Source organism: Sorex fumeus, unplaced genomic scaffold, assembly GCF_029834395.1.
Source record: "Sorex fumeus unplaced genomic scaffold, SorFum_2.1 ptg000128l, whole genome shotgun sequence".
Classification (NCBI taxonomy): domain Eukaryota; kingdom Metazoa; phylum Chordata; class Mammalia; order Eulipotyphla; family Soricidae; genus Sorex; species Sorex fumeus.
Window position 1 is genome coordinate 132,404 of NW_026606185.1, and position 10,737 is coordinate 143,140.

Sequence of the window (10,737 nt, forward strand, 5' to 3'; positions counted from 1 at the left end):
TTTCCCACCAGGGATGACCCGGGCTGAACTCAGCTTTGCCCCCTTGTCTCCCTGAGCTCGTGCAGACCCCGGGGCCAGGCTGGGGTTCCTCCTGCAGCGGCAAATCACGATGCAAACAGAATTGCTTGGTGCAAGCTCCGGAAAAGCCCCGGAGGGTGAGTCTAGGGGAGGCCAGATAGGCTTGACCCTTCTCAGCTTCCTAGTGCGGGGGCGGGCCCCCCCCAGGCTCCCCCAGAGCTGTCCCTGCCTGCTGACCCCCTCTCCGCCCGCCCCAGGCAACTCCCCCCCTGCGCGTCCCCCACCCACCCCCGGCTCCCTGGCGTCCTCCTACGGGGCCCGGCGGGCGGAGCTCAGCCGCCGTGACGTCACCGGGTGGGGGGCGTGGGGAAAGGTGCCGAGGGGCCCGGGCGCCACCCGGCCAGTGCAGGCGGCGCGGCCACCGGGCACGCTCGCTCTGCGCCCTCCGCCCCGTGCCCGCTGCCGCTGCCGCAGCCTCGCCCCGCGGCTCGGCAGCGCCCAGCGTCGGCGGGGCCGGGCGGGCTCGGGCGGCGTGAGGCGAGCTGCAGCCGGACGCTCCGCACGCACGTCCAGCACCGGGGCCAGCCAAGCTGCGGGGCGCCCGGGCGCACGACTGGGCTGGGAAACTGTCGCTGGCCCGCGAGAGGATTGCGGTGCGAAGCCGAGGTGAGGTGGGTGGGCGTGTGTGTGTGTGTGTGTGTGTTTGTGGGTGCGCGCGCGCAAACACACGCGCAGGTGGGAAAAAGACGCACAGATGGATGGATGGTTGGATGGGTGGATGGATGGATGGACGGACGCACGCACACACATCAACAGACACCGGATGGAGGGAGCTGAGGGCACGTCCAGGCACCTAGCGCATATGCTTGGCATGGGGGTCGCATGCCTCTGTTCCAAGTTACAGATCCGGGCGTGCCTTTTAGGGGGGTGGGGACGGCGGTTTGGGTGCCCTGACAGTGTGGGGCGCTGTGGGTTGCGGGTGCCGCTACGGAAGGGCGCCCTTGCTCAGTCCGCGTGCCCCAGCCTGGCATCCCGGTGACAGCGGCGGTGGGGCAACTTCTCTCCTAGCACCTACTCAGAAAACCCCACCTGATGGGTGGCAGAGGGAATGTGTGTGTGTGTGTGGGGGGTGCGCCCAGAAGCGCCTGTGCGCGCCCACACCGGGTCCAGGTGACGGATCCCAAAGGGGAGAAGAAGGGGCCGTTCCCCCAGCGCAGGGCGGGGAGGCTCATGTGTTCGGGTTTGGGGATGCCCAGCCATAGCTGCTCCCTGTGCCACCCGACTGTGCCACCCGAGCCTGGTAGCACCCACAAAGGCCATGACCCTCCCCCTCCTGGAAATACCGGGAAATCCATGAAACCTCGGGGGCTGAAGGTCTGAGAGTCGGATGCGCCTGTGCCCGCCTGGGAGTCCGCGCCCCTGGCCGGCGTTGCCCACCCGTTTCCCGGGTGCACGAGCGCTGCGGTGGCACGTCTGCCCGGGTGGTTGTCGGCGGGGCTCCGAGCCCTCCGAACACACTCAGTCGGGTCCAGCAGGCCCACAGGGCAGTGGAGGGTGGGGGCTGAGTTGGCAAAAGGGGAAAGTGAGGCTGAGTGTCCCTGTCGAAGCTGGTCTCCTCCCCCTCTCCCCCCACAGCGCTGGATCCTTGATCCACACAGTCCCCAGGGGGAGGGGGAAACGCAGACTGCTCGGGCACGAACAGACAACAAGCCCTCCCTGGGATCTGCCCGTTCTCAGCCCTGCAAAGACAGAAAGAAAAAAAAAAAAACGACCAAAGCCGGACTTTCCTGTGGGTTCATTGAATCACCATCCAGCAAGCATCTGCCCGCCTAGCGCGAACCCCGCCGCCGCCCCCCCTCCTTGGCCAGGACCCCGAGCTCAGGCAGCTGACATCAGAGGCGCTGTGATTGAAACAAACTCCTTTCTCCTTTGGGGGAGCTCCCCAGCAAAGGATAATCATAATTAATAAGAGAAATAGCTTTGTGTCCCGTTTGGTGAGACTCCATCCAGGAGGGCAGGGAGATTTGAAGTCAGGGCTGACTTCCCAGACCACCTGCACCGTCACCGCCCCTCACTCTCGGGCGGGCTGGCCGCTCAGCGGTGGGGCTTTTGCTCCCGGGGGTCTGCCTTTTCAGAGGCTGTACCCTGGCCCGTTAAATATGCTAATATACCGTTACATATGCTAATAAACCCTGTGGGGGGATGCTAAACGAGACTTCCGGGTCTGTGGCTTGCAGGTAACTGACAAGGAAACACCGGCGGAGAGACACAAAATAATCCAAAACTAGCGCTGCTCTGAACAACGACGACGGGCTTCTGCTTTCTGCCCAAGGCAGGCGTTAAGAGTCGGGTTCCCAAAACGCTCTGCAGAAACGCCACACAGTGGGAGGGGGCGGGAGATGAGGGATGAGAAACTCGCCCGGGGAGGGCGTGCTGGAGGCTGGAGGGCGGGGTCCGTCAGGACGGTGGCTAAGACCCTCGGGGCTCACAGCAGCTCCCTCCAAACCGCAAGGAAACGTCTCTCCTCTTTGCTCAGGCGCCAGGAAAAGTGTCGTGCCCAGGATGCACCCCCAGGGGCACCCCTCCCACACCCCTCCCGTAATTAACCTCCTTTCCTGCCCTCCCCCCTCTACTTGAATTCTTCGAGTCCAGACAGCCCCCGGGGTGTGGCTGCGCCGTCAAGTTCCTGCCTTGCGTGCGGCAGATCAGAGTTCCATCCCCCCCTGTAACCACAGCCAAAACAAGAGACAAAAAAAAAAAAAAAACCAAACCGGCTCAAACAACCCTCTGCACGCCAGCCCCCCCACTCCCACCCCGCGCGCCCGCGCGCGCACCCTGCCCCTGGGCGCACACGCAGAACCGTGTTCCGAATCCCTCATTTCTCGCTCCATGCAGTTCACACCCTCTTTAACCCGGTTCCTTGTCTCTCTCCTCCACGAACTTGTCGCCTCCTAGAGGCTCCAGCCCATTCTTGCTCCTTGCTGTGAAGCGCTGATGTCCCGGCGGAAGGCAGCCCCGCCCCCCTCCCCTCTTTAATTTCTGGGAATGACAAGCTAAATTCCAGTGACGTGCGCTTGTTGTCCCTTGGGGTCCACGCCCACCATGTGACGGTGTCTCCACACGGAGGGGCCACTAGTTTCAATCAAACCGCAATCACCTGCGGCTCATTTTCCAGCCTGCCGAGCAGTTGATGTGCCGGGAGGGGGGGGGGAGCTGAAAAGGGGGGGAGGAAAGAAATGGGGGGGTATCCTGAGATCAAATCTGAGTTCTCCCAGCTTCGAGGGAATAAGAGCAAATGACTTCATCATCGGAGCTTCAGTTTCGTGCTCTGAGATGGGGGTGGAGGAAGGATCTGTGCCCCACCTGATGGGGTGGCTGAGGGGACCCAGGAGGGACGGGTTCTGTGACAGAGCCCCGCGGGGGGGAGGGGGGCTGTCAGCCCCAGGCATGAGCCTGCCTCTGAGGTGGGAACCTCTGCTTTTGTCCTTACTCAGGGGGATGGCGGGAGGCGTATTCTGAAGCCTCCGCATTCCACTTGGAAAAGGGCTCTCAGAGGCATGAGGAGGTCAAGCACTGGACACTGGAGAAGCACAAAAACAAGCCTCAGAGGGAATCAAAATAAACTCCAGCATGCCTTTCGAAAATAAAAGCAAGCCAGGGCAGAGACAGCTCATGAGGCGGGGTGCGGGAGGGAGGCGGGGCGGGGGGGGGGGGGGGGGGCAAACACGGGAGAGGCCCCCGTGAATGGCTCCGCGGACCCCCACCCCAGCCTGCCCTGTGACCCTGAGCAGCGAATCTTTCCAAGAATCACCGGAGAGCACCCCCCCTCTCACCCCCAAATTTAAAACCAGAATCAAGCCCAAGCCAACCAGAGTTCTTACGATTTTTTGATGTTGAAGACGAGGCTCCCTCTTCCGCCCACGTGGAACGCGTCTTCGTCTCCCGCTGTCTTGCCTGCTGGCTGACTTCTACTCCGGAGCAGCCTGTGTTCTCTTGAACACGTTTCCTCGCTTCCTCTCCTCTCATAGTGTTCCAGGCAAGTTTCCGTTGATAAAAACTACTTAGCTTCATTTAAAAAAGAAAAACCTCTAGAGGTCCCGACCATGTTCTCTAGGGGTCTTAGCTCCACCCTCTGCTGGGGATGGGGGTGAGGTGGGGGGCGGGGGCTGGCCACTCAACATCCCAGAGGGCTGGACAAGGGCTGAGGCTCAGTGTTATAGAAAAAAAAATAATAAAGTATATTGGGGCCAGAGCGATAGTATAGCAGGTAGGGCATTTGCCTTGCATACAGCCAACCCGGGTTTGATTTCTTGTATCCCATTTGGTCCCCTGAGCCCCTCCAGGAATAATTCCTGAGAGCAGTGCCAGGAGTAACCCCTGAGCATTGCCCAGTGTGGCCAAATAAAAACCAAAACCAAAAATTATATATAACATGTATATATAAAACTATATTGTGTAGGTAGAATTTGGGGCAGGGGACTTTGGGGTACACCCAGAAGTGCTCAGGGCTGACTCCTGGCTCTGCACTCAGGGATCACTCTTGGTGGGGCTCAGGGAACTATCTGGATGCCAGGGATCGAATCTGGGGGGGGGGGGTCCCATATGCAAGGCAAGTGCCCTCCCCGCTGTAATACTGCTCCGACCCAAGGTAGATTTTAACAAGGAATCAACGTGATGGGAGAAACACGGAGTTCCAGTCTCCAGCCCAGGAACATATGATCCTTGTTTCACCATCAGGATGACCCATTTTCCTGACCATCAGAGAGGTGGCAGGCTAGCTCTGTCACAAGGCCTTGGGGGTGGAGTCCAGGTTTGCTTTGACTCTGATGTCAGAGTGTCCCGTTCCCCCCCCCCCCCCCCCCGGCCATTCCAGCTTTTTAGAATGAACGGGCTCCCTGGGCAGAGGGAGAGAGCACAGAGAGCAAGCAAGCGTGGAGAGAGAGAGAATGAGAACAGAGGGCTGGAGGGATGATAATATAGTGGGTAGGGCACTTGCCTTGCACAGCCAACCGGGGTTCAATCCTAGCATGCCATATGGTCCCCCAGGCACAACCAGGAATGATCCCTGAGCACAGAGCCAGGAGTCAGCCCTCAGCACCACTGGGTATAGCCCAAGAACAGAAAGAGAGAGACTCCCCAAGAAATCAGCAAGTGGGCGTGGCATTCCTCCAAGCCAGCATCAGCCCCCTGGCAGGTCAGTCAGTGCCAAACCACAACCCCTCAAATCACAGCTCAGCTTTGAGACCATGCGGACCTGTCAACTGCCTAGGGATCAAAGTACATTTTTTTTTTTTGCAGTCAAGGCCATCTCCCACACATGTGCCACCAGAGATGACGGGGTTACCTGGGAGGGCACGAGCCACACCCTTCCCACGCAAGCAAAGCCTCCAGCAGTGTACAGGGATCAGAAAGTGTCACCCTGGGGCTGGAGCAATGGTACAGCAGGTAGGGCGTTGACTTTCCCTGCTGCCAACAGATTCGATCCCTGGCACCACATACAGTCCCCTATGCCTGCCAGGAGTGATCTCTGAGTGCAAAGCCAGGAGTAAGCCCAGGGTATGAAAAAAATATATAGGGTGCTTTGGACCAAGGAAGCACCCACCTGGGATTTTTCAGGTGAAGAACGAATCTGAAAGGGTCCACAGGAAAGGGGGCAAGCCAGGGCGGGTGAACAACCGACTGATGGACCCTCCTTCCCTCCCTCCATCCCTCACTCCTTCTTTTCTTCCCTCCCTTCCTCTATCCCTCACTCCCTTCCTTTCTTTTCCCTCCCTCCTCTCTCTTCTCCCTCCCTCCTTCCTTCTTTACTTCCTTCTTCCATCCTTTCCATCTCTCCTTCCTTTCCTTCCTTCCTCCCCAGATGTCACAGCAGATCCCAGGCTCTGGGACCCACTAAGGAGAGAGTAAGATCTGGGGACTGGTGGCGTCCAGCCTGGGATAGTCCCTGGTCATGGAGCTGGCAGACGAGCTGCTCAATGGGAGCCGCTTCTCCCCATCTCCGCTGGACGCTGACGGGTGGGTGGCGGCCACCAACGGCTCCAACCTAACAGAGCCCTACTATGACACGGCCAGCAACGCAGTCCTCACCTTCATCTACTTTGTGGTCTGCATCGTGGGCCTGTGCGGCAACACGCTGGTCATCTACGTCATCCTCCGCTACGCCAAGATGAAGACCATCACCAACATCTACATCCTCAACCTGGCCATCGCCGATGAGCTCTTCATGCTGGGGCTGCCCTTCCTGGCCATGCAGGTGGCGCTGGTGCACTGGCCGTTCGGCAAGGCCATCTGCCGCGTGGTCATGACGGTGGATGGCATCAACCAGTTCACCAGCATCTTCTGCCTGACGGTCATGAGCATCGACCGCTACCTGGCCGTGGTGCACCCCATCAAGTCCGCCAAGTGGAGGCGACCACGGACTGCCAAGATGATCAGCCTGGCTGTATGGGGGGTCTCGCTGGTGGTCATCCTGCCCATCATGATCTACGCTGGGCTCCGGAGCAACCAGTGGGGGCGGAGCAGCTGCACCATCAACTGGCCCGGGGAATCGGGGGCCTGGTACACCGGCTTCATCATCTACGCCTTCATCCTGGGGTTCCTGGTGCCCCTCGCCATCATCTGCCTCTGCTACCTGTTCATCATCATCAAAGTCAAGTCCTCGGGCATCCGGGTGGGCTCCTCCAAGAGGAAGAGGTCGGAGAAGAAGGTCACCCGCATGGTGTCCATCGTGGTGGCCGTCTTCATGTTCTGTTGGCTCCCCTTCTATATCTTCAACGTCTCCTCCGTGTCCGTGGTTATCAGCCCCACGCCCGCCCTGAAAGGCATGTTCGATTTCGTGGTCATCCTCACCTACGCCAACAGCTGCGCCAACCCCATCCTCTACGCCTTCTTGTCCGACAACTTCAAGAAGAGCTTCCAGAATGTTCTCTGCCTGGTCAAGATGAGCGGCCCGGACGACGGGGAACGGAGTGACAGCAAGCAGGAGAAGTCCCGGCTGAACGAGACCACCGAGACGCAGAGGACCCTCCTCAACGGAGACCTCCAAACCGCTATCTGAAGGGCCTGCGAAGATCAAATCCTCACAAGGCCAAGCTCGGGGCCGGAGTGATAGGACAGCCGGGAGGGCGCTGGCCTTGCATGTGCCCGTCCCGGGTTCGATCCCCGGCACCCCATCTGGTCCCCTGAGTACCACCAGGATGATTCCTGAGTGTAGAGCTAGACGTAAGCCCTGAGCTTACATGTGTGACCCAAACTCCTTCCCCCCAAATAAAGTCCAAGCTCTGCCAAACGGCCTGAGCTCCCCACACACACACCGCCCCCTACTTCTCCCCCACCCCCATCCATCATCACAGCTGGCTTCTAGAATAGAGAATAGGGGGCCGCTAAGCAGGGGTCCAACTCGGAGTGCAGTGCCTGAGGGAAGGCTGATGGATGCCACTGTCAGCTCCTGCCTGGATGCAAACAATGGAAATGCAGACGGACCTTTCCAGAAGAGAGCCTGTCCGGCCCAGGGCCTCAGGGCCAGGTCAGGCAACCAGAAGGGACAGAGCTGTGTCCGTGTGCCCCTGTATCTAAGAGTCGATTTGCTGTCACGTGTTCTTACAGTTATACTTGTATATACCTGTCCGGCCCCCGAGCGGCCATTTCGTTTTCTGTGTTCCAGTCCACGAGTACTAGAGTCCAGTGTATGCAGGACGTGTAGAGTGATTTCCGCCCCGTGTCACCATGGAAATGAAGCTTCCCACATGGGAAATAAAGTTAGAATTCTGGGATTGCTCTTATTCTGGCAGTGTGGTCCTGGAGAGATGATTTTGTGCTAAAAAATAAAAGTGTTTAAGATTGTGTGTGTGTGTGTGTGTGTGTGTGTGTGTGTTCCAAGGCTCTGAGAATCACACGCGATTTTCCCCTTCCAAACCTGCTCCTCTCCTGGCCACTCGTGGTGTCAGGTCAAAGGGGGAAGGAACAGGGAGCCCCAAACACAAATGTGGGTATTTCCTCTTTCAGGTATAATCAAGGAATGATTCATTTACCCAAAGGGATTGCCATAGCCATTGATCGCTATTTATCAAGACGAAGTCGGCTTTGTTTAAGAGTTTTTTTTTTTTTAAGGGAGCTTTGGGAGGAGGGGAGGATAGAAATCACTAACAGGAAAGACAAAACACACACACACACACACACACACAGTGTCATTCTCATGGGACAGCCCATCTATTCTCTCCACCATAAAAAAAATGGATGAGAATGAAGCAGAACAACACCTTTACAAGAAACCATGGAAATGGTTCTTTGGTCCTTTGGCTAATGCCAGGTGTGGCTTCTGAATGAAACAGGACTGGAATGGAGAACCCAGAGGGGCTTTTTAAGGACCTTGGGTACCAAGGTGGCCTCTCGGGGATCCCAGGGCAGAGTCAAGCCCCAAGGACATGACTCGTGAGTCCAGGAGTCCGTGCACCAGCCAATATGGAGCTGTGGGGGTGGGGGGCATCTGAGGGTGGGGGGCGTCTGCAGGTGCGTGATGACAGGGTCTCTTACCCACCGTGTGCCCAGTAAGTGCTGATCGCCAATGCCACAAACCCCATGTGCCATTCTCCCACTGCTATCCCAGACACACAGATGCCACCACATCAGGGATATTTTCTCCTGCCCCATGGAGGCAGCAACGAGATCTCCGACTGGTGCTAAAAGATGATGCTATTCTCTGGATCATAACAGAGAAACAGACCCTGGGGTGCTGGTGAGGACACCCCCTCCCTTTGTCTTCCGGGACAGCTTCCCCCTTAGTATCTCACGAGTCACAGGACCACATTTCAGAGGCCCCGCTGCCATCCCTGCCTCTACCGGTCTATTGGCTGGTACAAATAAAACCTCATCTTACCCTTGAACACCGCGGCTGAGGGGGAAAATTTTTTTTTTTTAAGACTCATTTGTAATCAAGGGCTGAGAAGAAAACTAAGGCACCTGCCTTGCCCTTAGTTCAGTCCCTCCAGGAGTGATCCCTGAGCACAGGGTGAGGAGTGAGCCCTGAGCATCACCGGGGGTGCTCCACTCCCATCCCCCACCCCTACACATAAAAGATTCATGATGGAGAAATAAATCCAGACACCAATGATCAGAGACAGAATCAAGATTATACAGGACTGGGGGAGTGGCTTGGCAGGAGTCCCAGGATCCGTCCCAACAAGTCAGGGGACCAGGAACACTATTGGGTGTACCCCCTGTACCCCCCCAAACTTGTTAAGACAAAGCCTGGCCACAGTCAAAATCCCCCAGCGTTGCTAAAGGGAAATGCACTCCCAGGTTCAGCTCAGGATTTCAGGGGTGCTACCAGCCCCGCCTCCCCTCTCCTCCCCTGCACCTCCTCCCACTCCCTCCTCCTCCTCTATAAAAACAAGCAATTATTTGGAAGGAAATGCTTTCAAGCCGCCTTCCCCATTATTAGAATGTGACATGTTCTCAGGGGTTTGAATAAACGCTGCTCTTTAACTTCAGACACAGATTCCCAGGACAGAAGGACTGGCAGAAATAATTGCCAGGTAGGTAGGTTGGATGGTCCCACAATCCCTGTGCCACCCGCCCCCTCCCGCCTCAAGCATCCGCCCCCAGAATCTGGACAAAAGGCAGAGCCAGGCATGGGGGCTCAGCCCAAGCAGCACTCAGATGAAAGGAGTCCAGGGGCCGAGGGCCTGCAGGGGCAGGACAGCAGCAAGGGTAGCGCCTGTCTTGCACATGCTGGACCTGTGTTCAATCCCCGGCATCCTATATGGTCCCCAGACCACCGTCAGAAGTGAACCTTGAGCACAGAGCCCGGAGTAAGACTTGGGCACCCTGGGGTGTGGCCCCCAAGCAAAAATAAAGCCAAGAAACAGTTGACTATCTCAGAAGGAGAAGGTAGCCAAGGCTTTCGGCAAGAGCGTGTGGTGCAGGTGCGGAAAAATGTGTCAGTTCAGCTCCAGTCAGCTCGGCAAAAGGTCCTGGAACCTTCTAGAAAGGCACTGAGAAGATTCATCAGAAACTGGGGTGGCGGGGGTGGGGTGGAGAAAGGTCCACTGGAGTATTCACTCACCAGCACCCTAACCCTGGCCCAGAAGGGATTTGAGAGATGGTATATATATTCATTCACCTGCCCCGTCTGCAAGTGCAAAAGCACCACTGTCCCATCCAAATTTCTTCCCCTAGGGGCCAGAGAGATAGTCCAGTGGGTAGGGTATTTTCCCTTGCCCGTGCCTGACCCAGATTCAATCCCCAGCACCCCATATGGTGCCCAGAGCCTGCCAGGCGTGATCCCTGAGCAGTGCCACGTGTGACTGACCCCCCTCCCAAACAACACAGTTTTTATAAAAAGAAATTTCTTCCCCTAGGGAGAGAGTATAGCAGATAGGGCGCTCGCCTTTGAGCCCCAATACCACACGCAGTGTCCCCCAACTCCTGCCAGCCATGATCCCTGGCCCCTGATCCGGTTCTCCCCAAAGGGACTACCTGCTACCAAGGTGAATTTCTGGGGATATTGCCATAAGCACGGGCTGGAATTTTCTCATTATTTCTGGATTCGGGGTATAGACATATACACGATACAGCACACAGGGCACCATAGAGCAGGTGTCCGCACCTGGGGAGCCAGTTCATGTAGGCGCATGGGACATGAATAAATGCTGCTCCTTAACTCCAGACACAGATTCACTTGCCCCTTCTACACCTTTCCCCAGGCCACCGGGACGTTCT

At 57.4% G+C, this 10,737-nt stretch overlaps 1 protein-coding gene across 1 annotated transcript; it reads left to right on the top strand.

Annotated features, from left to right (window-relative positions):
• The first annotated feature begins 5,954 nt into the window (after window positions 1-5,954).
• Window positions 5,955-7,120, top strand: SSTR2 (somatostatin receptor 2). Its single transcript, XM_056138032.1, has one exon. It carries the CDS (start codon window positions 5,969-5,971, stop codon window positions 7,073-7,075), a length of 1,107 nt encoding a protein of 368 aa, XP_055994007.1. The 5' UTR covers window positions 5,955-5,968; the 3' UTR covers window positions 7,076-7,120.
• The last annotated feature ends 3,617 nt before the right edge of the window (window positions 7,121-10,737 follow it).